This window comes from Aspergillus mulundensis, assembly GCF_003369625.1.
Source record: "Aspergillus mulundensis strain DSM 5745 chromosome Unknown scaffold_12, whole genome shotgun sequence".
In the NCBI taxonomy this organism is placed as follows: domain Eukaryota; kingdom Fungi; phylum Ascomycota; class Eurotiomycetes; order Eurotiales; family Aspergillaceae; genus Aspergillus; species Aspergillus mulundensis.
Window position 1 is genome coordinate 907,768 of NW_020797900.1, and position 23,344 is coordinate 931,111.

The window sequence follows — 23,344 nt, forward strand, 5'->3', positions numbered from 1 at the left end:
TATGCTGGTGGTGGGCAACAGGAGCAATTTATAGAACTCGATTGTCATTGTCCATGGTACAGTAGTAGACAGCTATCTTTCAGGAATCTATAAAGACCTTTCAAGTTGAGGACTGATCAAAGACGACAGGATAAAGGATGAAACAGTTTGCTATAAAGGGATAAAGGCCTACGTTGGAACATTGGAAACAGAAAAGGCAATCCGATACCCTTGTGGCTTTGTAAATTGAAACGAATGTTTTGTTTGTCTGTGTTTCACTGCGTTTGTTCGTCTTTCAATGGCAGAAATGGCGGTTTCATTCCACACTCATGGCCTGGCTCTCTTTGGAAGACTCCCATTCACAGGGCTGCCCTTTCACTCTTTTTTCTCCTTTGTGTCCGCTTTCACTGCCTCGCTCTAGGACTCGATGACTCGAGCCATAAATACGTCGTCGACGTCTTCGAGTCCACTTTCCATCCATATTCCCTTCAACTTCCCATCACCTTCCATCCACGTTCCATCCAACTTCCATCCACTTTCCATCCAACTTCTCATCAACTTCAAACGACATCTCAACTCAACAGCCAAAATGACTACTCAGGAACCGCAACCTTCTCCGTCTCGCTGTTCTTCGCCTGAGCCTGTAAAGCCGTGGGAGCCTGTACTCGAAGCGCTGAACAAGGAGCAGCTGGTCCTCCAAGCAGCATCACTCCACCAACGTCTTCATGGCAAAGCCTCCACCCCTTCCATCGGCGAGCACATGATGGGTTCCTTCAACGTCTGCTTTCCATTGACATTCAAAAGCGGCCTCCGCTGGCTCATCAAGTTCCCTTTCGCCGGCACGAAGGCCAAGTGGGACAAGCCGGCTATTTCAGCTATGATATCAGAAGCTCAAACCATGCGTTTGATCAAGCGCGAGACAACTATTCCCCTCCCCGAGGTTCTGGACTTCTCTCCGACCATAAGCAACCCCATCGGCTGCCCTTATATTGTCATGACCTATATCCCCGGCATTCCTCTCCACACGTGGTGGTACGAAAAGCAAGATGGACTCGACCTGGAAACCATCCGTGCCCGCCGAACCCGCACCCTCGAAGGCATCGCGCAGGCAATGGTCCAACTGTCCAAATTCACCTTTTCAACCGGCGGCTCCCTCGTCTTCAATAAGGACGGCTCCCTCGACCCAACCCGTACCGGCCCCCTGCGCTATTGGGACTTTATGGAGGGCCTAAAGAACTATGAGCCAGGTCCCTGGTACAAGGAGCGCGCTGTATCCAGCGACACAAAGGACTACTACACCCTCATGATCGATGTGCATGCCCCAAAAGGCCCATATAATGTTGCAGTTTATGCGCTCCTGCGCCAGTTCATCGCGTGGATCCCCGAGCCGACGTCCGGCGGAAAGCCCTTCGTCCTGTCCCACCCCGACTTCAACATGCAGAACATGATTGTCGACGAGAACGGCGTGCTGCAGGGGATTATCGACTGGGATGGCGTGGGCGCTTTGCCCCGCACCCTCGGCAACGAGAAGCTGCCCCTGTGGCTGACGGAGGACTGGAACCAGGACGAATACCTGTTCATCGCGAACTCGGACGACGAGGACAACGACGAGGACGAAAACGACGCGCCCGAGGACTACGCCTACAACCGCGCCGTCTACATCGACCTCATCGAAAAGGCGAAGCGTCGCATGCGCCGGGGCAACTCGCCTGTGGAACGGGTCTGGACGTACATCAAGGGGAAGAAGGTGTTTTCTAAGAAGAAGAACAATATCTGCCGCATGTCGCTCTTCACCCAGAACCTTGCCGCCGCTGTGTGGGACCCCATACGCCGCCAGGAGGTCATGTCCAAGTTAGTTAGGAATTGCTGGGTTGTTCAGGGGGGGCCAGAGGACTACCGCTGTGCTGGTGACATGGGTTCTGTCTGTGCTGCACAGGAGGAGGATCCCTGCGATACCATTGACACGATGCGGGATGGGTTTCTTATGTTGTTGGCCAAGGAGGGCTTGTAAGAGCTTACTTGGGATGGTGTTGAAAGACATGTTTTCTCTTGTTATTTTAGCTTAACACTGTAACAGAATTTGCATCAATAAGACTAGGTACACTTTACCCCGTGAAAGAATTTTGTAAAAGCTATTGACGAGTAGGCTAGAATCTAAACCCGACTAGATAGAAGCCGTGCAGTATCCCGTGATATGGGATAATGTTTGGCCGCTAGGGCAGATTTCGAGAACATAGTGCTCCGACGGGATTATGGAATCTGGAATCCCTGACTCCGCGGGTTTACCATAGGTATCGGAATCTATGTAGCATGCTTAAATAGACGATGGGCCCAATCAAACTGCTCATTGTGGAGGTTGGGGTTCGAGGGCCCACTGTAGGGTAAGCACCTAAGGAAGGTCCCGATCTCGGACAGATGAGGAATACGAATCTGTTCCTGGTTCCAAATCATCTTTGTAACTGGCCGGAGACAATACCAGTGACATGCAGTGTATGATCAGTAATTCGTCCGCTGGCAAGAACCGACACGCAGCCTAAGTCGGGGTTGCCAGCCCTAAGTCGGGGTCAGCCTAGCGCCGGAGACATTGACCTGCATGGAATGGAGTCTCGGACCCCAGATCGGCGGGATTCGGGCACTTTTGGCTGCAATCCCGGAGACAATCAGGGTTGCTGATGTTGCCGATCGAGATCTTACGAGATCTGCTCTCCGTATACCTTCTGGATATATAAACCTTCGAAAATGGCAACATGAAGTCTAGCATCACAGCTCCAAGTCCTTAAGCCTTCCACCAACTTTCAACTCTATCAAGCAATACCAGGATCCTCCCACCCACCGCACCAATGTCTCCCTCAACCCGACCCCCCCTCAACCCCGAGCTCATCGCCGTCCACAACACAATCCCATTCCTCGACATCGACACCCCCGAAAAACTCTCCGCCTACCGCACCGCCATAGCCCCCATGTTCACCCTCGAGAACGCCCTCCAAGGCAAAAGCTCCACAATCTCAACCTCCGAATTCCCAATCCCCACCCCAGCAGGCCCCATGACCGCCACAGTCTTCCGCCCCAGGACCCCAACCCGCCCCGTCTCCGAAACCCCGGGCATCCTGCACATCCACGGCGGCGGCCTCGCAACAGGAAACCGCTTCCTCGGCTTCACGATGCTCAACTGGGTCGAGGAGCTGGGTGCCGTGATTCTGACCGCCGAGTATCGGCTCGCCCCCGAGCACCCGGCCCCCGCGGCGCTGGAGGACAGCTACGCGGCCTTGCGGTATATGGCCGCCCATGCGGCGGAGCTGGGCTTCAACCCGGAGAAGCTTGTTGTGGCGGGCGGATCAGCGGGCGGGAATCTGGCTGCGGGCGTGGCGCTCCTCGCGCGGGACCGTGGTCTCAGCCCCGGGCTCGCGGGCCAGGTGCTCATGTACCCGTGGGTCGACGATGGCATGGCCTCGCGCTCGATCGAGCAGTATGGGGACATTGCGCCCGTGGCGAAGGAGAACCTGGCCACTGTGAACGACTATGCGTTTGGGAAGGACCGCGAGTTTGCGGATATGTATACGGCGCCTATGCGCGCGGAGAGTCTGGGGGGGTTGCCGCCGACGCTGATTGATGTTGGCGAGGCGGATGTGTTTCGGGACCAGGATGTGGAGTATGCGAGGAGGTTGTGGGGGGATGGGGTTGCGACGGAGCTGCATGTTTGGCCGGGGGCGTATCATGGCTTTGATGTTTTTGTGCCGGAGGCGGGGATCAGTAGGAGGGCTGTGCGGACGAGGCTGGAGTGGTTGAGGGGGGTGCTGGGGCAGTGAATGTTCTTTGCTTGTTTGTTTGTTTTCTGAGAATATAGATGAGTATAGACTCCATTAATGTGTCTGATTGCTGTTCTCCTTGACCCATATATCTGAATGCTTGATTATGGTACCTAGGTACTTCCTTGTGCGGGAACGTCTCGGCGAGGTAGGTGGGGGCGACGACCATGGTGCAGGACTTGCCGAAGCCGAGGTGATGCGGGCGGCGATGAACATGGCGATTGTTTGCGAGGCGGGTTGGAGGGCGATGAAGAGGAGGGTTGTGGTTGCGGCGAGGAGGAGCGCGGTGCGGCGGGGGAGCGAGTCGGCGATGGAAGGAATTGTTGGGCCCGCTAGAATGCCGCCGATGTAGGTTGCGGAGGTGCTGAGGGCGGTGGTGGTTGTGGTGATGTGGAAGTAGGTTGTGTAGCTGGGGAGGATGTTGAGGTTGTTCCTGTGGTGGTCAGCAAGGGTACCCTGCATGGTGTGGGCAGGGTCAGCTACATCGTCGAAGGGTCAAAGCCAACGGTCTGGCTGGGTCAGTGTCTGGCAGGGGATTATACGGTCATTGTCAGCGATAGCAGCGCTCTGACAGAGGGAAAGGCCCTGGAGGGCTGTTTCAGTGTTGGCGAGACATACCGGTGGCCCAACTTGTAGAGATAGTCAGGGTTGGATTGATTTGACTCTCCAGTGGATGGGTCGCATTCGGGGTATGTCTTACTGTAGAGACCATGCCAGGGACCTGAGGAAGAATAGCGAAATAACAAACCTTGGAATATGGGAAGCTTGAGGATCCCTCCAGCTGCAGAGAGCGGCGTTAAGCAGGCCCATCCCGAGTCCCCGGTAGTACTACGCACGTACCTGATGACCATAGAACATACTTAGAACATACCTCTTAATGGGACTTGTCCATGCCTCCCATAGTATAAGGTAACAATTTCTTTCCTTAATTTGTAGGCAGCGCTACTAAGCTCCATATACCTCGAGAATCGCCTCGCAGCATTTCCAGATCCTAGCCCGGTTTGCAATCTCAAGATAGTAGGCCCGGACGAAGTTATCGTCTTCCGGGTGCTCCGACGCCTTCTCCAACACCTCGAGCATAGTCAAGAAGTCCACTGTCTGGCCCCGCGTCTGCGCATGGTAGATCTCACCCACGAGCGAGCCTGTGTATGCCGCAAGCCAAGGAAAGTGCCTGGTTATGCGGGAGTGGAAATCGGTGAGAGCTGGGTCTTCTGCTATGATGTGGTCCTGCACGAATTGGTCGAGGCTGGCTGAGAGGCCGGGGCGCTCGCGTTGGAGATTGTCGAGGAGGTCCTGACGTGCGGCCTCCGCTTCACTTTCTGTTGTACTCTCGGTCTCTGCCGCGGCCTCCTGATCTTGAACGCCAGAGTCGGTATCTATCAAATTCCTAGTCCTGGTCTCGTTCTCGTCGTCGTCAGTGTCCATTTCACCTGCAGTGACAGACTCGTTGCCGGAACTGTCCTGTAAAGCAGCTTCAGACTCAGTTGTCGACTGATCCTCAGTGTTGCCATTGTCTAGTTCAGCCACAGAACTGTGCTGTGGAGCGGTTTCAGACTCAGTTGTCGATTTGTCAACGAGGCCGCGGAAGTTGGGTGGTTTCATCGGGTCGGCGACGAAGCACTTGAAAAAGGTATATTAGCCTCCTGAGGACGGTAAGAACAATCGGAGGCTGGAGTTACCTCTTCACTACGTTTAGGCACCCATCCAGACTCCCAGAAAACATCACCATGGCATCTCTCTGCTCCCCCGTATAGCCTGGGGTCGTCCCCCCAGTCGACATTGTCATCACGGAGGCGAGCATGCATGGCGGTGCCCACACGATGAAAATCCAGGGGTCCTTGTCCTTGCCTGGTAGCGTCGTGGACAATCTTAAGCATTTCCACACAGGTGTGGTGTACATAGACTTTGCTCTCCTTGGGCGTAAACGTAGACCGCCCGTCCTCATAGTGGAATACTCCATCGGGGTTCCAAAATTCCAAGCGGAACTACTCCAAGTTTCTCGGTCAGCGCGAGTTCAAACCAACAGCGAGAACGGAGACAAGGAATGCAGGTGAACGTAGGGTTGGCCTCTCACAATTTCCGAGAGATGGAAGGTCCCATTGCGGGAATCCAGCATCATAACTCTATCGAGCCACTAGGACTACGTCAGCTTGCTCTGATCATCCTGTCCCGGGGTTATGACGCAGGTCCGGTCCTTACGGCGATGTCCTCTTCAGACACAATACTGCCATCATAGCCGAAGCATTTGTGGCAGTGGAGGTCGTGCGCTTCACCAAAGTCTGGGTTCTCAGGGCCATAGTTGAGTCCTTTGTAGTCATCCTCGTTGACCAAGCCACAGGCTGGAGTACAGTCATCGTTATGGGCTCGGATTTCGTTGTCACCAGGCTGCAGGGTAGAGCTTCTGCGTAGCCTTATGGAGCTGAGCGGACCGCCGCAGATGCTGCAGTACATGTCGTCCATGAACCACCTGGATACCATCTTGGAGATAGGAGCAAGGTGGATAGGGAGGAGGATGTCGAATGGGTGGAGAGAGGTAGTGAAAGTCAGGAGTTTGCAGTCTTTAATGGTGGGTTGAGGTCTCGGCGACTACATAATCATCACTGTTTTGGGCAACCAGATAGAGTTGAGTACACCAGAGTTCTCACAAGGCTGGGAAAAGGCCTTTAGAACAATCACAAGTGACTGATTGGGATATTTTTGTTGTGGCTGTATCCGTTCCTCTTTGTTTTGCTAGTGGTTGCCTAACAGCTAGCAGGTCCTGTCACATAATGTCAATTGTGCCCCTGGAAATCCCCCTATCCGGAGATGGCGCCTCTCTATCTCCCAGATGAAAGGATGATCTAACGCGGATATCTTCGTTGCACCAACTCGCTCCCAGATTCCTTTCTCAGACTTTCGAAGATAACAAGCGGCGGGCATTGGGACAGCCTGTCCGTTGCCGGTGTACGTGCTGGTTTCTCCTATGAACATGATATGAGATCCCGAGACTTCGTCCGCCTTTAATTCACGTTCCTTTCCATGTCCGTCAGAGATTGCCAGTCTGCCGGAAGAGTCATGATGGACCTTGAAGATCTTGGCGCATACCAAGTCACCATCGTAGGATGCGGTCGGCGGTGTCCGTATCTTGATGTCAAAATCCCGGACGAAATGATCTCGCGTGATATAGTTTCCCACGGGGACGGTGTGCTTACCGACTGAATAGGCAGGAGTGTGGTTGGGATGGAATGGTGGGAGCGCAGGCACCAACCCATACCGATGGTCAACGGTAGGTCGGTCCCAATATCCAGCCAACATGGCACCGAAGCCGACTTTCTTGCCAGTTCGAGGATGAGGTCCTCCCGCGTGAGTGCGTAGTCGACATCAATCTGCACCTCGAAGACGTGCATGATGCTGAAGACCATGTCTTGAGGCTTGGTCGATGTCCGTAGCCAGATACTCCGCCACGCGGCGGACCTCACCATCGCGGGCGTTTGTCCAACGAGGACGCCTTGCAGCGCAGAAATAGCGGCACTATCGTCCCCAAAGCAGCGAGGGGCAAACGTCCAACCTGTCCCCTCCCCCGTTTCAACGTTGATTTTGGAGATTTTCACACCCGACCGATCATTGAGCAGATGACGGAGCCGGGACAACGCAAGTTCCCCGTCTATGTGGGTGATCGTGTAGCTGGCATTGGTGTAGAACATGAAGTACTTGTACTCGGTGTCCAGAAATTGGTTAAAATGAAGGAAGAGCACATGTGTGTTAGCGCAGAGCGTTGCCTCCTGCAACGTCCAGGCTCGATTGATCCACGGCGCCTCGTACTCAGCACCCTGGGCTGCGGCGACACCGCCAGGCATGACAATTACCGCCTCCGCGTTCCTGTATATTTACCCCATGTTGTGGATCTGGAGCTTTTTATCTCTTGCGGAGGTTTGAAGGAGACAGACGAAGTCCAGCCACAGATATTCACATTGGAGATGCTGAGCGGCTTGGGCGGCCTGGCATAAGTCGTGCTAGCTGATCTGATGCGGCGCATCCTGCCCAATGTCTATATCCAAAGGCCGATTGGCAATCGAGCTGAGCTTTTGGACCTCGACGCTGGGCGACCATGAGTGCGAGATTGCGGCATATGTTGGGAACCCGTCGCCCCTTTGGCTCACATCTAGATCCCTCCATTCCAAGAGGACAATCGTGCTATCCTGAGAGAGGAGGTCGTCCACCCTGAACAGTCTCAGGGCCCCATCGACATAATCAGATCCGTAGCTCCAAGTTTTCCGATCCGTTTCGTGCAAAATTTGGATGACTGTACTGGACATGCTTCGAAGATTTATTAATGATCAAACTACCTCGTTGCGGTGGGAACTATTCGAGGCGGGAATGTACTTATAAGTCTGGAATCCAATGCTCCCTGGGATGCATTAGGCAGCCTTTCAGGCAGCCACAAGTGCTCCTTCGTCATTCTGCATCTCATCTAGCCCAATGGGAGCTTGGTTGGGTAGAAGTCACCTGTATGGTTCTCCTAAGTCTCCTCGTGAAGCTTTTCCACAATTGCCTGACATCGCTTCCAGACTCTGGCTCTATTAACCAGTCCAAGATAGTCCGTTCTAACTGTGTCATCCACTTTCGGAACCTCAGACAGTTGCTCCAAAAGGGCGGGGATGCCTAAGATGTTCACAATCCTTCCCTCCTTGCTTCCCATCACCATTCTTATGGCCATTACCAGATCCCAAGTGTGTGCGTGAAACCAAGGAAGACTGTGTGCTATGCGGGTCTGTAAGTCACTGATGAGTCCTATGTGGTCGTCGTCGGCTAGTCGCTCCATCCAAAGATCATTGCATAAGGTTGTGAGCTCGTCGCCGAGGGATTTGTGGAGATTGCGCAGGTGCGCCATCGCATTTTCCATCTCTTCCTTGTCGAGCGCCTCGTCTTCAGGCTCATCCTCAGGCTCGGTTCCGTTGCCATCGTTATCCATCTCGCTGGCCATCTCCGTATGAGACTCTTCGGTTTCGGCCGGACTGGTAGGCTCTGCGAGTACCGTCTCCTCAACCAATGCCCGGAAGTCGTGCTGTTCCAGCGGATCTGCGACAAAACACTAATACCGCATGGCGTAGTTGATTAGCCACGAGTGAACCCTTAGAGCATGAAGCATCGCCGGAAACAAGTACCTCTCTTCCCGGGATCGGCTTCCAGCCTGATTCGCCGTGGAATTCCTCCGCACTGCCATACAGCCTAGGATGGTTTCCCCAGCCATCGATCCCATCACGGAGGTGTGTTTGCATAATCTTAACTGAGCCGAAGCGCTTAACGAGGTCGTTGAAGCTGCACTCCCGACCAGATTTTACGTAAACCGTATGAAGTACCTTTGAACAGTGTATGAAGAACGTGGTGCCCCTGGTTGGGACTAGAACGCGGATCTTGTATCCGTTTTTGCCTTCACAAACGAAGATGCCGTGGCCCGGATCGAAAGTGCCCTGTGGTAAGTTTCAGCTCGGAGTGACTTGCGGGAAGGAAAGAATTTGTTACAACTCCAGACACATAGCATGTGTCATGGTAAGGGGACAGCATAATGACGTCGTCGAGCCACTAGAATGCAGGATTTAGCCTGGTGTGCAGTTGAAGTATCGCCGGGCTTACCTCTATATCCTTCTCCGATACGAGAGCGCCGTCTTAACCTTGAAGAGAGGCGCAGGAGGCTTCGTGGGTGCTAGCAGGGCCAGGGGCACCTTCAGAGCTGGCGGGGCAGTTGCAGCGGTTGTTGCGGCATCGCGATGCGTTATCGCCTGGCTGGATGGTGGAGATGTTGCGGAGGTGTAGCGAGCTCAGCGGACCATCGCAGATGCCGCAGTAGTGATTCTGGAGGGGCGTACTCATCTTGGAAATGGAGTGGATAGTTGGTAGGGTGAAGGATACTAGAGAGTGGGAGACGATGGAAATTTGAAGGGGGATGGAGTTTTCTGATCTGGTCGGGTGTGTCAGATTTGTGGCCGTTTGTCGGTTGCAGTGGCTCCAGCTGCACATCGCCAGTGACATGGTCTTCACTGTGTTGGGCACCAGCATTATCACTATCTGACAAAATAACTGCTAATTGCTCAGTTATGTCTGACATCCTTCACAGCGAGGTACTGTTAAGAATTCAAGTAGTTTTGCTACTACTTAGTGGGCTCTTTCTAGCTGTAAGTACCCTGCCATTTAACTTTGTGGTATAGCATAACACTCAAAAGCATGCTGGCTGATATACTCTGCAAAGTCTACTATGGTACCATAGTGATTGGTTGTTGACCAATCAGGATCGGCGCAGGCGACCCGGAACTCCGAGCGCAGAGAGTCCTCTGATTCTCTTGAACTCCGAGCAGCCTCCTCTCCCATCTCCCAACTTCTCAAACTCATCGCAATCATGGACTCAAACAACACAGACGACAAGAAAATCAAGTGTCCCTCTTGTGCCACCACTTTCAGCCATCGTGAGGTCCACGAGCTCCGTCTCCGGGCCATTTTCTTACAGCCGCACAGGGTCTTCGCTTATCCGCCATCTCAGGAAGAAGTGCAACCAGTCTCAGTCGCAATCACTCCGCCGAAAAGCCTGCGCTCAATGTGTTGCCAACAAGGCGCGGTGTAACCTCAAGCGTCCCAGCTGCTCCCGGTGCGCACTGAGGCAGGCGCCTTGTCAGTATCCAGTTTCGGCAGAAGACCCGTCCGAATCACCATCCCCGGAGACAGAGGAAGTGGACACATTGACGCAGATTGACCTGGACTCTCTACTACCTGAACCGTCAGGAACGCTTGTACTGCCGGAACCACCAGCTGCCGACTCGTCCAGCCTGTTTGAAGCACTATTTTCGGACACTGCGCCCTGGGATCTGTCGCTCCCAGTCGACATCAATCCGTTACCACAGCGACGTGACTCGGCACTCGTTCTAAATGGTGGGCAGGCATACTCATCTGAACTGTTTGGAGATCTCTCAGCTCCGCTACTCTCGCCGAAACCTACTCTTGATAACGCTGCCGCGCTGGTAATCCATAGCATGGAATTTATCTTTCGCGTCTTACGGGCATGGCCAAGAATGTTGGCTGAAGAATTTCAGACTCCTCCTTTGATCCATCACAGCCACATTGGCGACGGCAAGTCTCTACCGCTCCCGTTGGCTAATTGCGTCACGCTGGTCAAGATGTGGCATGGGCATTGTCAAGGCGCAGAAGATATGGTCCACAGACTGATCATGAATGAGGTCAACAGACGTTTGACGAAGGTATGACCTATTTTGATTTTGCCCAGAGCGACTCTAAAGCATGGCAGTTTGAGGATCTCGATGAATCTTCGCTTCTCGCCGTCTTACAAGCAGTCACCATCTACATAATCATCCTCCTCTTCCCAGCTGGCGGCTCCCGCCCAACTCTCCCCGACGTGAACCTCTTTCGCAAAGTCCAGGACCTCGTCAACCATACCGCCAGCACAGGCCTCTTTCTGCAGGAAGAACGGGAGCAAATGCGCCCAGACTGGTCAGCTTGGGTCCATGTTACATCCAAGAGACGCGCAGTACTCTCGCTCTACCTCATCCACTGGGCCTACGCCGTCTTTCACGGCATACCTTCGTTCAACTGCCGGGAGCTTGCGTTTATGCCCGCGCCTGCTGCAAAGATCCTATGGCAGGCTCAGTCAGAGCAGGAATGGAATTCAATATATATCAAATGGCTAGCGAGGTGGGATGGACATGGGTACATTCAAGGGGAGTATGATCAGATTCGACCCGGTATCAAGATGCAGCCGAGAGCCGAGAAGTGGTTAGAGGAGACGGATGAGTTTGGGATGATTATGATTTCGATCGGTGAGCTATTTACTCGGTTCAGAATGGTATCTTCCATGCTAAGAATACCGCAGTGAATGCTACGGACTACCATCCGACTTTTGGGTCGATGGTTCAGTGAGCATCTTGCTCAACAGCATAACCACTCGAGAGGGACTGCTCCCGAATCGAACCCCAAAATAAGCATGTCATAATATTCCATTGCCAGAGACGTTCGGTCATTGATCACGTATACGGGACACGAAGGACGCAGCCATATCAACAACCGAATTGACTGGATAAGACGCAAGATAGCGGAAGATCCCAATAAGCTCCAAGGCCTTGAAATATCGGAGAGCAAAAACATCGGCTACGCAGTGGACACAGAACCAAAAAGTTCCGAGACCGAAATCAGGCCCGGCGAGTAGCTTGACATAGACACTTCGCCCAGTGAGTTCTTGCAAACGCTGCGCCTCACAGTTGATTCACACATCAGGCCCCAAGCCCGGAAAAAAAAGTTTAATGTGAGCAGATATTCCCATCGATCGTCTGAATCCTTCAACGTCTGCCCGAATCCGGTGATGGAGCCATCGCAACCTAAAATTCAGCGCCTCACCCTCGCAGACGTACCCGCAGATATTCTGCATCAGATCTTTTGATATTTCCAGAAACCCAGGATCAAAGCAAAAGACCAATTCGAACACTCTTGGTTCAACTCCGATAGAGTCAAGGCGCGTCGTACAACAATCAAAATCATCCGCCTAGTTTGCCGCCTCTTCAACGAGCTGGCATCGCCATTCCTATGCTCGATCCTGCCGGTAGACATTAGCTTCGAGTCGCTGAATAGGGCAGTTCATTTGTCAAAATGCGCACACATAGCGCCTTACATCCGTACCGTTAGAGTTGACCTCCGGTATCGCCCAAAAGAAGTACCATAGTAGCTACCACTTTGGCAAGATTTAAAGACTACCAGATTCATCATATCCACAAAATACGTAACCATTGCGCTTGGTGCGATGGGGACTTCTATCAGGATGACTGTATCAGGTCCTTTTGCGCACTGTACTTTCACATCGGCGATGCGTGGGTTACCTACGTGGACGCAAAAACCAAGGGGAAGACCACTTCTGCTGACGCTGTAATGCGCGGATACCATGTCGCCCTTCGACAGGGGTATGAGGGGTATCAACGAAAGCAGGATGGAAGAGTGTCTTTCGTGGGATGATACCGAGCATGGGCAGGTACATTTTGACAAAGGCGTCTACTTTATACCTGCCAGGATCCTAAACGGACACACGCTCCACCATATCCACAACGGCCCCTTTCCCCGCCGGGACAACATGCCCTGATCTGTCCTGATAGCTCTGGTGACGAGGAATCGCCGATCTCGCTTTGTACGGACCTCCGCGAAGCCTGCCAGAACCTGGAGTCCTTCAGCCGGCGACACGCACAACAGCCGAATCGGCCGATGCAAGCACCTATCCAGCAAAGAACTATTCTACATATATCAGTATCTCAGCAAGACGCTAAGCAGTCCGGTGCTTCAGGGCTTGTTCTTGAAACTCAATTGGTACTCACTCAACCAAGGATCTTGGATTATTCGCATGCTGCAAAGTGAATACAATACCAGCCCGGTGCTGGTACCGCTAGTTGTTGTACGATGGTCTGGCCGCCTCTACGGCACCTCGCATTACGCAACTTCTTGTTCAAATCCTCCGATGACCTGGAACATTGCGCGGCCGTGGCCTGTTCTTCGCAGTCGCAGAGCATTTCTTTCAGCGGTCCGTCTCTTTCCGGCGTTTATCTCCTCTCTGGCAATTGGCGCAGGCGTTAGACATGCTTCGCGGCAAGTTGAAGGCTAAGCACTTGACCCATGACAATCGCCGGGGGGTTTTCTGAACATTACACCTCTCTCTAACTCAATTCCAGAGGACTACATAACAAATTTGCCATTGATCTGGTGCAGGTGTACGTTTCTGGTGCGGAGGAGATAGACGATCTACTTCGCGGACCTTTGCTCCTGAGGACAGAGCCACGGAGTGGTCAACGTTCTGCGTCCCGTTTACCTAAATCATGGTCTAGACACGTATTCTGCAGAGCAGCGGCCCCGTGCACAGCGCGCTGCACCTCGAGGCTCCTGTGGCAGACCTGCATATCGCAGCCAGCTTCAGCCTAGAGGGAGGGGGCAAGACGAACAGCAGGATGAGGTACTTGCAGGGCCGCAGGCCCTAGCTATTTATGATGGCTGGGTAGAAAATCAACCGGAACGGTTCATAGGTTGGGCTCCGGATACATGATTGAACAGCAAATAGGAAGCAAAACAGGCAATTACCGGTTCCGCAATCATCGGTAGCTACTACGCCAGATCGCCGCCTTCGATTAGGGGTGACATAGGGTACTTTCGTATCTGCTCAATAAAGGCCGGTAATACCAGATATCGCCACTGAACGACCGCAGCCGGAACGAAGGCCCGATACCCCAGAATCGGACGAGCCAGCGACGTTCGACGCCCCCCAGTCAGCCGAAGGTAATGAACACATGCCTTTTTCGAGCGTCGGAAAATTTGAAAAAATAACGAGTATTGCGCGTCCCCCTTATGATGGTGTCGAGATTGGGTAAATTTAGTTCAACGCTCCTTAGGATCACCCTGCTTAGATGGGTCCAGAACGTGAGACCTAGACTGTCGACTCGCATCTGAAGGATCCTGGCTTGGGCTGAGGCATTATTGAAAGGGTGCCGCAGAATCCGCGACGATTTCCAATTTGAAGGCTGGGCGCCTGTCCAACGGTAGGTTGCGCACAACAAGCACCGGCCACTTCTGTCCGTCATGAGCGTTGATTTGCGGCTGGAAATGGGGGATTGGCGTATGTTGATTGTACCAAATGGGTCTCACAAATGGAGGAGGCCACCACTACTTCTATCGAAGGGTCCTTTGTGATGCTCGAGCTGGGCTGTTTGAAGTGGTTCCTGTCTGGGAAGTCCAATACCCATTGCTGACTGGTATCTTCGCATACTCGTTATCTGCCCAAGGTCCTGCCATGGCACCTCGATGGATGCACTGACTTCTCCTAGCCTTTCAGGCGCCCATCGAAAGCCCCGGCTACCAATGCTGAGAAAGAGGCGAGCGATAGAGATATCTCCAATGGTTGTGTTAGGAAGCCTTTTCCTGAGCAACCCAAACGAGGCACAGCACTGATCACTCGGGCGGATAATACTAGGGCAGGCGAAGAATACCGAGTGTCGAAAGTCTATATTCATCGTTGATTAGCCGGCTATCAAATCCGTCTCGCACTGACCATATCTACGACTTCGTCACAGCACAATATGCGAGGGACCGTGCGCCTCAAAAGCGAACCGGTTGACTTGCTCGCCCAGGGAGCTTCCTTGACTGCTGAAAGTCTATTGCGAGTATAGCAACTAATTAAACGCGCCATCATCCGGGACCTAGTCCGGGACCTAGTCTGGGACACTGGAAGATGGCGTGCAAACGGCCACTGAGGGGCAGCGTCATGGTGCAGCGTCATGGTGATCCCAGCACTTTAGGTGCTTGGAAGTCTAAGCTCTGATCGTCAGTGTCGTTCTCGTATTCAGAATAGGAACGCTATGACCGTCTTGCTTTAAAGCACGGGGCTCTGATGCAGCGAGTGAACAGCAAGCTGCTGTGCAACCACACGACAAGCCGGGGGGTTTTCTGGACGTTGCGCCTCCCTCTGACTCAGGATGCATTCTTGCCAATCTTCTCCTTCTTCTTCTTTTTCTTCTCTCGCCCCTCGCGACTCTGGACCCTGTTCGTGTTGCCTGGCGAAGTTCGGACAACCCTCAAGGCTGCATTGGGCCGTTTACTGGCTCGTTACACCCGTGATTCTGCCTTGATACTGGGTACCTACCTGTAACACACCTTCATTTACCGTCATATAATCGTCCTCCTTCTGTTATCCTACTCTTTGTCTCTGCATCACATCTTCGATGCTCAGCGAATCATGGACCGACAAAGTACTAGGGTAAGCAGCCCTAAAAGGCTCTTACACGAAGTGATGCTAGGGCGGACGCTGATCGTTAGATGGGAGGACTCTGAGAAGGTTGAGGCACAAGCTGGTATCCAAGAGAGTGCGGATGATGATCATCAGTAGCTGGCCTTTGAACGACACAATTGGGGAGTCAAAACTCTGGTAAGTATATGTTCTAAATACATCAAGCAACAGGCACTAACTATAAACTATCTGCGTATATAAACAGGTAATCAAGACAAACGCAAGCAAAACGAAGCATTATTCACCAAAAGCCAATCCACGCACAAGCAAGGTCCTGCCCTGCCATCCTTACTCAAGAGGCCAGTACTGATCGGGCATCTCCTTGCCACTCCAGGGGTCCCAGAACTTGTAGTGAAGGTTGCCACGTTTGCTGGCAATAGGCTCCACCTCCACCCAGATTTGATTCTTCTCGTTGATCCCAGTCTTAACCACCTTGCCCACACCAACATACACGTCTCGCTTGGGCGCACTGGGCGGGCAGTACCGCCCGTGATACTCGGCGCCAATCTCGGGTTTGCGGCGTATCGGGGGAAGGTCCCGCCAGCGGGAAGCAAAAATCTTTTTGCGCTGGCTTACACTGCATTGCACGCCGGGTATAGCATTGCTAGGGAGCTCGTCCATCCACTCGCGGGTTACCGGGTGGAAGAAGTCATAATCACCGCCTTTTTCCGCTGTCGGCTCAACATACACATACCAGTGTTCCAGGCTTATGGGCGAGAGAACATACCCAACAGCAACAATCTTGCCGGCTCCAACAAACCACTGACCGTCAGGTGCGAAGTACGCGCCCACGTGCTCCGAGCCCAACTGCGGATGGGTAACCTGGCCCCCTTGGCGCGACAAGCGTACATCCATGAAGTTCAGCATGATCAGCTCGTGACGCCGCGGGCGGTTCTTGTCCTCACGCTGCTGCGTTTCCAAGCTCCCAGAGTAAGGCGAGCGCGGCAGATCCTCATCCAGGATGTCCTCACGTATGTAGAGCTCCCAGAACGGGAGGCCACCGCGTAGGCGGGGCGGTTCAACTGTGTAGCGGCCACATAGTTTGCCGTCTTTACCCAACTCGGCCCGAACAATCTTGCCAACTCCGTAGTGCGTTACATTCCTTGCGGATATGTAGAGACCGTACTTGGTGTCACCAGGGCCCAGGCCCAGCGTTGGCTCGCCTACAAAGGTTCCTGGACGGTGGACATGGATTGCCCGCCGGCGGGTCTCCAGGTCTTTTGGATACTGGTCCCGAGGCATATCCTCGTCGGTAGCGGGATCGAAGAAATCGAACCTCGTGCCGGTGTTGGTTCCGGTTCTGGTTGCCGTGGGCTCGACTCGGACGTAGGTGCCGCCATCATGCGTTATTCCGATTTCCACCACCTTGCCCAGTCCGAAGTAGCGCTTTCCATTGGGGGCGTCGTACCAGCCGCCATACATACTGGTGACTTTGGGGGTTCCACCGGTCCTGCCAGTGTTGGCAAGAGCTTGCAAGCGTTTGCTGCTATACATGTTGGTCGGGAAGAGGCAACAAAAGTAGACTGAGGGTTGACTAGGAGAGGAGATTTGAGCGGAACTCGACCGGTACTTATCTTCATAGTTTCTTTGAACGATTCCTGGATCCTGTGGCGCTTCAAGACGGTCTCTTTATGCACTGGGGCACCACATGGTTCATTGTTCTCAGACTATTGACTGCACAGCCGAGTAGGCCAACCATTCTTTATTGAGTGTCGTCCGAGTCTAGATCTCGACCGTCTACCTACGTATCATGGATCGCTTTTTCTCTTTCCAGACTGAACAAAGAAAGGCAAAATCCAGTGAGGAAGAGAATAGGGCCGGATGCGTGGAAGATGGATTCGAAGAGATGGGGGAGAAGAGCCCTTTGTTCAAGTACATGGTCCGGTACGTTTCCTGCCTCCCACCTCACAACTCAGTCAGTCATGCAGCACGACCTACACCACGCATCGATATCACCCCTAACCACACGTAGTAGCGCATCCTGGGTGAAGCAACCCCATCAGCACTGTCCCCTTCAAAGCAAAACCACCATAACTTCGCGGCCGGCAATGCAATAAGCAACGAGAATACATACCCGCAATACACCCAAGCTGCTGCCAAGGACTCTGATACCCAAAGCACATCTGGAGACAGCTGCTGCCGTCCTCCTGACACGTCTCAATGTTACAGCAGATGCCGTACTCGCAGCACTCCTGGCGCCGTGCGAGCTCCTCGAACTCGCGGGTGTCGAGGAATGGGGGGACTTCGCCGTTTAGCACGGCTTTGAATGCGTCGAGGGCGTCGGGCTGGTTGAGGTTTTTGATCAAGGTCTCTAGGGTGTCGGCGGGGATGGGTGCTGGTTTATCAGGGGTGACGTTAGGAGAGAGGTCCCCATGCAGAGTTCCCTTGGGGTGCAGATAGGAAGGATGGGAGAAAGACACATACCGTGGGCTATGGCAGCACCTGCGATCAGAAGGGCTGGTGCGGCAATGGTGAAGAGCGGAGTGAAACGCATGATGGGGTGAAGTATGGATGGGTGATGCTTTGCTTTGCTTTGCTTGCGGCTTGATCTGGCGAGTTCAAGTGTGTGACTTGGTATTAACTATGCCAGGAGGAGGGAACTCGCAACTATTTATGTCTTCTCTGTTCTTTGAGACTTGATATCCAGCAGGGTAGTTCAGGGGTCGGGTTGCTGTCACTCTCGACGCCTAATCGGACGAGGCTCCGTTACCAGAGTGGTTATAGGACATCGATCGGGGATGAGTCGAGGTCGTTGAAGTGCATAGTAGACGCCGTACATCTAATGTTGGATAATAACCCGGAAAATATTAGGAGAACATTAATGGATAGCGCGGAGAAACAGGAGTATACAGCCCCAGACTAGGATCTCGATCCTGGGGGTGGCTTGGGACAACGCCGACACCATTGGCTAAATCTACACTCTAACATCGGCTGGCTGGCGGGTGTAATATAATAGGTTCGTTTACTTCTTAGATATATCAGGGATCCCTAAATGGTGCGTTTTGTCTCCGGGCTGTGCTGCAAGTGCATGCTTGACATTGCCAAAGGGGATAATGCATTGTACAATGAGCGTTGCAGGTACGAAAGCGAGGTTGAATGACATCCAGGCTGTAATGGAATCATGGAAGACCACCAATGGTTCAATAAAAATATTTTCCAATGTCCAACAATAGAATGCCTTGTTTCAAGTAGTTGATGGTCAGTCACTGTGTATACATAGATCGGACTACTCTCCTTAGGCAATGGAGTAGGCTCAGCGGCCCGATAACCCTCTCAGGCCATAGAGGGGTATAGAACCATGCCACAGCCAGCGAAATCTGTTCCATCTTGTAGGCCATAGTGATTTCAGTTGCTTTTGGCAATACAATGTCCGCTCTCAATGGGTGTAGCGGGAGACTCGGAGCCAACCTGATTCATCATACCAGGCCTTTTGCTTGAGAATGCGTAAGTGGCTTGAATACTGTCTTGCAAAGTAGCTATCTTGAACTGCCATAGAAGAGTCATGATTTCTTCCAATAAGATTTATCTGTGATCCCATACAAGCACCCTACTTCCAAGGTTTGACTACATGTTGATACGCCGTCCAGTCCATCGTGCAGAGATATGTCTCCTTCCGATTAACAAACCTTTACATTCCCATAGAGATGGATGGTATTTAATTAGAACATGGGTTCCTTATTGGGCGATTTGCATAATCCCGGCTTCCTCCTTCGCGCCCACCCCCTCAACAGACCATGATCCATACAAAGTCCAAAAACAAAAACATACAACAGCTGGGATTCGCATGTGGTCACCCACCATACTACTAACCAGCCGGCGTGTGGTTTAAGTACGGCTGAGCGGACGGGAAGCCCTGTTCTCCACACCCTGTGGTCGTATGTGTTTGTTGTGCTTGATTAAGATCTTATATAGTACCTGTTTTGATGACCACAATGTGCCCTTTGTCCCCGTATGGTCTGAATGATGAGTCCTCAGCGTTTTTGCTCCCATGTAATCAATGAAGTCTACAAGAATCCGGACCAAACACCACCGTAAAACTCTGGAGGAAGAGGACCCGCCACACTCTCATCAGGTTTGAAGTGGTCTCTCAACCTATATTCGGCCTGGTTGAAAGCCCCGACATCTTCTAGTAATTGAAGAGGACGAGGAACTCTCTACTCACTGTAGTACTCTATCTTCATTAACCCAGAGCTGGATGCAGTGGCCTTTTGTCCACTGCCTATGTCCTTCAACTTAGGGCTAGCACATATCCTGTTCGGGTAATTGCGGGACTGGCCGCCCCGGCTCTGCCCGCCGTGTTCAGGCACCCAGGCACCCAGGCACCCAGGCATCGACAGATCAGGCATCCAGGGTCTAGCGAAGGCGTTCTCAGGCAGAAGAATCCACTCCCTCTTCGCTGCCTGCGTCTCCTTTCTATAAAGTCGCCATCTGGCCAAAATCCCGACCATGGATAATAAATTCAGTCCATTCCGCAGAAATGGCACAATTCAGCTCCCTCCCCCCCGAGATCCTCGGGAACATCTTCCTCCACGCAGACCAGAAATCGCAAAAAGCGCTCCGTCTCACAAACCGCCAATTGGGGGCCATTGGCCAGCAGAGTGTTTTCCAGACACTAAGGGTCTGTCCAACTGAGGAGAGCTATGGGCGGTTAGAGAACATTCTCAAGAGACCCGATCTCGTCCCATACATCAATAAGATCTACCTAAACACATATGATGTGAAGCATGTGAGCCTGTCATCCCCCGAACCCCACCTCGACTGCCACTGACAGCAAAAGCCCCCAGAGTCTCAGTACGACGATGGCGAGGATGTAGCATCTCGCCTGTTTCTTTACCTCAAGGACATGCCCCGGCTGCAGAGCGTAGCTCTTCGCTTCCACTGGGAATGTCCCGACGATGTGTATGATGATGTCCAGCAGGATGAGAACTTCCGGTCAGAGGTTATGCAGACGGGTCTGGGAGCGCTTGCCGCCTTGCCTGGGCTGAAGGACCTTGCGCTGCGGGATATCTATAACGTCAACGAAACGGACACAGAGACAGTTGCGAGCTTGAACACGATATTGCCGAGGCTGAGGTCCCTGAGACTCAACGTCACCAATGCGAACCGAGGCATGAAGGGGAGTTCGGACTATGATGTACGTTCGCCCAAATACCAAGTGTATGAGCTTGACCCCGTCCTGAACTAATCCATCACCTCCAGCTAGAAAACCCGCAGCGCTTCTTCTCCGAGCTCCCCTTAGTTTGGCTCAAACCAGCCCTCTCCAATCTCCAGCACCTAACCCTCTACTCCAGCATCTACGCAGGCTTTTTCCCCAAATGCGACTTCAGGGACCTGCACTTCCCAAACTTAAAGAGCCTCGCCTTCGGAAACCACACCTTCATCCACGACTCCCAGCTAAACTGGATCCTTTCACACGCCGCAACGCTGACAGAACTGTATATGGACGACTGCGCCATCGTCCACGAGGCCGCCATCTACACGGATAAGCAGGACTCCACCCTCCTACCACCGGATGCATTCAAGCCTCACCCGCATCTGCCGGATCGCAAGGTCTACACGTCCTACAGCACGCGCTGGGCCGACTACTTCCGCGCCTTCAAGGAGAAGCTAGTGAACCTGAGGGAATTCCGGTACGGGCATGCGCCGAACTGGTGGGCGGATGATACGACGCCGTTTGAGTCAGAGCACAGGATCAGGATTGGGTTTGGGGACGAGAGCTATCTGGTGTTTTTTGATGGGGTTTTGCCGAGTGAGTATACGGATTTTATCTACTGGGAGGTTCCGAGGGAGGGTCTTACGGGGGTCGAGAGTCGGCGGGAGATGTTTGAGTATGTTGATGGCGTGGCGTTGAGGGCTTCGGATGATGATGAGGCGGCGTTGAGGGAGCTTTGTGATTGTGTTGGGAGCTCTAGGAGGAATGCGCTGGTGGATGAGGATGAGGATGATCTTATGGATGGTTTTGTGGCGGGATAAATGTAATTTAGAAGCATAACTTGGATGGCCTAACTGTAACTGGGTATAATTGAAAGACAACGCGCTAATGCATATAGACGAACCCAAGAAACACCAGTAATGCCAGAGAAGTTTTACGGTTGTCATCCCCTCTTCTTCCCAACAATCAACCTCGACAGCGCATCTCTCTCCCTCTTAACCGCCATTAACCTTGCATCCTCAATTGCCCGTCCCTCCATCACCCCTTCAAACCCCATTTCCCCAGCAGCAAACGGACTAATGACCTTCTTCTGTGCCTTCACTCTCGTCTTCAACCCGCCCCCCTTGCCCCCGCCCCAAACAACACTCCACTCCTTGACCCTCGCCCCAGACACAAGCTCGCACCGCGCGCAAACCTTCGCATGCCCACCAACATCCACTCCCCGCCCAACAACAACCTGGTTATCAACCACCGCAAACGAATGAACCCTCACGCCAGGATGAACCATCACCTGCGCGCCAATGACCACATTATTCGAAACCACAATCGCCCTCTCATCGGAGTGAGACCCAGCCTCTGAGCCTGCGTTCGTCGGGGCCGGATACGTCCCAATAACGCTCTTCTCGCTAATGATGCACCCCTCCCCAATCTTGATCGGCCCCTCCGTCGCGCAGATCCGTACGCGCGGATGTATGACCGTGCCGCGGCCGATGGAGATGGGGTACGGTCCGCAGAAGTAGGTCTGTTCGGCGATGATGGCGCTGGGGTCGGCGGAGAGTTTGGCGGGGGCGACTCGGGGCGCGCCCGCCGCTGGAGCTTGGGTTGCGGAGGGGCGGTGGTGCGGGGGTGGACGGAGGAGTTGCGATGGGGGCGGTTTTTTCTCCATTGTGTATGGAAGTTCTGGGGGGAGTGAGGGGTTGAGCAGCTTGAGCTGAGCTCGTTGGGTCGAGGTTGGCTGGATGCTGTCCACGTGGTGGACGCGATGGTGGTTGCAAGCTTGGCGCGGCGGTTATTTGGCTTGGCGTTGTTGTAGGGCGGTGAGGGTTTCGGCCAGTTGCCCCTGCTATGTGGATGCACGTGATTTAGATAGCTGGTCAACAGACACTCTGCAGAAGCACAATAAAAAGCAAAAACAGTGGACATCACAATGCAGACTCTGCATGCTTGCAGCTGTGCTGACAGGTGTACGCTGTCTTGGCAAGGCTTGCCTGAGCACCTTGATCAACAAGGTACCGTGGAGGGCCATTAGAGCAACATCTCTGCCTTCATTGCGCGTGGCCGAAACGAAGTGGAGGCCTAAGCGCATGATAATCGTAGGTCCCGGCTCCCAGTCACGTGAGCTTTATTAGGGATCATGTAAAACGGCAGAATGACGCTGATTGGCCAAAAGGAATGAAGCTGATTGGCCAGAAAAAAGGGCGATCACATGACCTTCTCACCGCTCCAACTTCGCGACGGTAATCACATGATCTCTTCTTAACGCGTTTTCTTTCCCAGCTCTGCCATAAATATATATATCTGCCTCGCAGAGCTAGGGGGGTTTAAGGGGGCGCAGCCCCCTTAGTTCTAGAATTCTTAAATACTACTTAAAGGCCTTATTCTGCAAAGAAATAAAGCTATGCCCTATTTCCTAATTAGGCCAGGTTAAATATATATATCTGCCTTGCAAAGCCAGCAGGGTGTACGGCGGCCAGTCACATAATGTATAGTGGCCTAAGGCCGCCTACGGGGAAACTTTGGTGCCGAACTAGCCCCGCGCCAAGGCGGCGGCCAGTCACATGACGCATAGTGGCCTAAGGCCGCCTAACGGAGAGACTTCGGCGCCGAACTAGCCCC

At 53.1% G+C, this 23,344-nt stretch overlaps 10 protein-coding genes across 10 annotated transcripts; 4 read left to right on the plus strand and 6 right to left on the minus strand.

Annotated features, from left to right (window-relative positions):
• Positions 1 to 568: 568 nt before the first annotated feature.
• DSM5745_09584 (phosphotransferase family protein) lies at positions 569 to 1,990 on the plus strand (the record flags this gene model as incomplete). Its single annotated transcript, XM_026751600.1, has 1 exon — positions 569 to 1,990. The coding sequence occupies one exon, from the start codon at positions 569 to 571 to the stop codon at positions 1,988 to 1,990; it is 1,422 nt and encodes a 473-aa protein (XP_026599948.1).
• An 829-nt stretch (positions 1,991 to 2,819) lies between these two features.
• On the plus strand, positions 2,820 to 4,421 carry DSM5745_09585 (alpha/beta hydrolase; the record flags this gene model as incomplete). The annotated part of the gene is made up of 2 exons (XM_026751601.1): positions 2,820 to 3,729; positions 4,138 to 4,421. The coding sequence occupies 2 exons, from the start codon at positions 2,820 to 2,822 to the stop codon at positions 4,419 to 4,421; spliced, it is 1,194 nt and encodes a 397-aa protein (XP_026599949.1).
• A 309-nt stretch (positions 4,422 to 4,730) lies between these two features.
• DSM5745_09586 (uncharacterized protein) lies at positions 4,731 to 7,621 on the minus strand (the record flags this gene model as incomplete). Its single annotated transcript, XM_026751602.1, has 6 exons — positions 4,731 to 5,405; positions 5,465 to 5,770; positions 5,860 to 5,919; positions 5,985 to 6,371; positions 6,654 to 6,979; positions 7,039 to 7,621. The coding sequence occupies 6 exons, from the start codon at positions 7,619 to 7,621 to the stop codon at positions 4,731 to 4,733; spliced, it is 2,337 nt and encodes a 778-aa protein (XP_026599950.1).
• Positions 7,622 to 7,777: 156 nt separating this feature from the next.
• On the minus strand, positions 7,778 to 8,080 carry DSM5745_09587 (uncharacterized protein; the record flags this gene model as incomplete). The annotated part of the gene is made up of 1 exon (XM_026751603.1): positions 7,778 to 8,080. One exon carries the CDS (start codon positions 8,078 to 8,080, stop codon positions 7,778 to 7,780), a length of 303 nt encoding a protein of 100 aa, XP_026599951.1.
• A 203-nt stretch (positions 8,081 to 8,283) lies between these two features.
• Positions 8,284 to 9,635, minus strand: DSM5745_09588 (uncharacterized protein; the record flags this gene model as incomplete). Its single annotated transcript, XM_026751604.1, has 5 exons — positions 8,284 to 8,856; positions 8,930 to 9,235; positions 9,288 to 9,347; positions 9,399 to 9,430; positions 9,488 to 9,635. 5 exons carry the CDS (start codon positions 9,633 to 9,635, stop codon positions 8,284 to 8,286), a joined length of 1,119 nt encoding a protein of 372 aa, XP_026599952.1.
• A 523-nt stretch (positions 9,636 to 10,158) lies between these two features.
• Positions 10,159 to 11,973, plus strand: DSM5745_09589 (Zn(II)2Cys6 transcription factor domain-containing protein; the record flags this gene model as incomplete). The annotated part of the gene is made up of 5 exons (XM_026751605.1): positions 10,159 to 10,225; positions 10,275 to 11,011; positions 11,059 to 11,587; positions 11,641 to 11,683; positions 11,775 to 11,973. 5 exons carry the CDS (start codon positions 10,159 to 10,161, stop codon positions 11,971 to 11,973), a joined length of 1,575 nt encoding a protein of 524 aa, XP_026599953.1.
• Positions 11,974 to 15,864: 3,891 nt separating this feature from the next.
• Positions 15,865 to 17,070, minus strand: DSM5745_09590 (uncharacterized protein; the record flags this gene model as incomplete). Its single annotated transcript, XM_026751606.1, has 1 exon — positions 15,865 to 17,070. The coding sequence occupies one exon, from the start codon at positions 17,068 to 17,070 to the stop codon at positions 15,865 to 15,867; it is 1,206 nt and encodes a 401-aa protein (XP_026599954.1).
• A 464-nt stretch (positions 17,071 to 17,534) lies between these two features.
• Positions 17,535 to 18,070, minus strand: DSM5745_09591 (uncharacterized protein; the record flags this gene model as incomplete). Its single annotated transcript, XM_026751607.1, has 3 exons — positions 17,535 to 17,557; positions 17,651 to 17,911; positions 18,001 to 18,070. 3 exons carry the CDS (start codon positions 18,068 to 18,070, stop codon positions 17,535 to 17,537), a joined length of 354 nt encoding a protein of 117 aa, XP_026599955.1.
• A 1,983-nt stretch (positions 18,071 to 20,053) lies between these two features.
• DSM5745_09592 (uncharacterized protein) lies at positions 20,054 to 21,549 on the plus strand (the record flags this gene model as incomplete). Its single annotated transcript, XM_026751608.1, has 3 exons — positions 20,054 to 20,302; positions 20,354 to 20,710; positions 20,776 to 21,549. The coding sequence occupies 3 exons, from the start codon at positions 20,054 to 20,056 to the stop codon at positions 21,547 to 21,549; spliced, it is 1,380 nt and encodes a 459-aa protein (XP_026599956.1).
• Positions 21,550 to 21,671: 122 nt separating this feature from the next.
• On the minus strand, positions 21,672 to 22,394 carry DSM5745_09593 (transferase hexapeptide domain protein; the record flags this gene model as incomplete). The annotated part of the gene is made up of 1 exon (XM_026751609.1): positions 21,672 to 22,394. The coding sequence occupies one exon, from the start codon at positions 22,392 to 22,394 to the stop codon at positions 21,672 to 21,674; it is 723 nt and encodes a 240-aa protein (XP_026599957.1).
• Between the last annotated feature and the right edge of the window lie 950 nt (positions 22,395 to 23,344).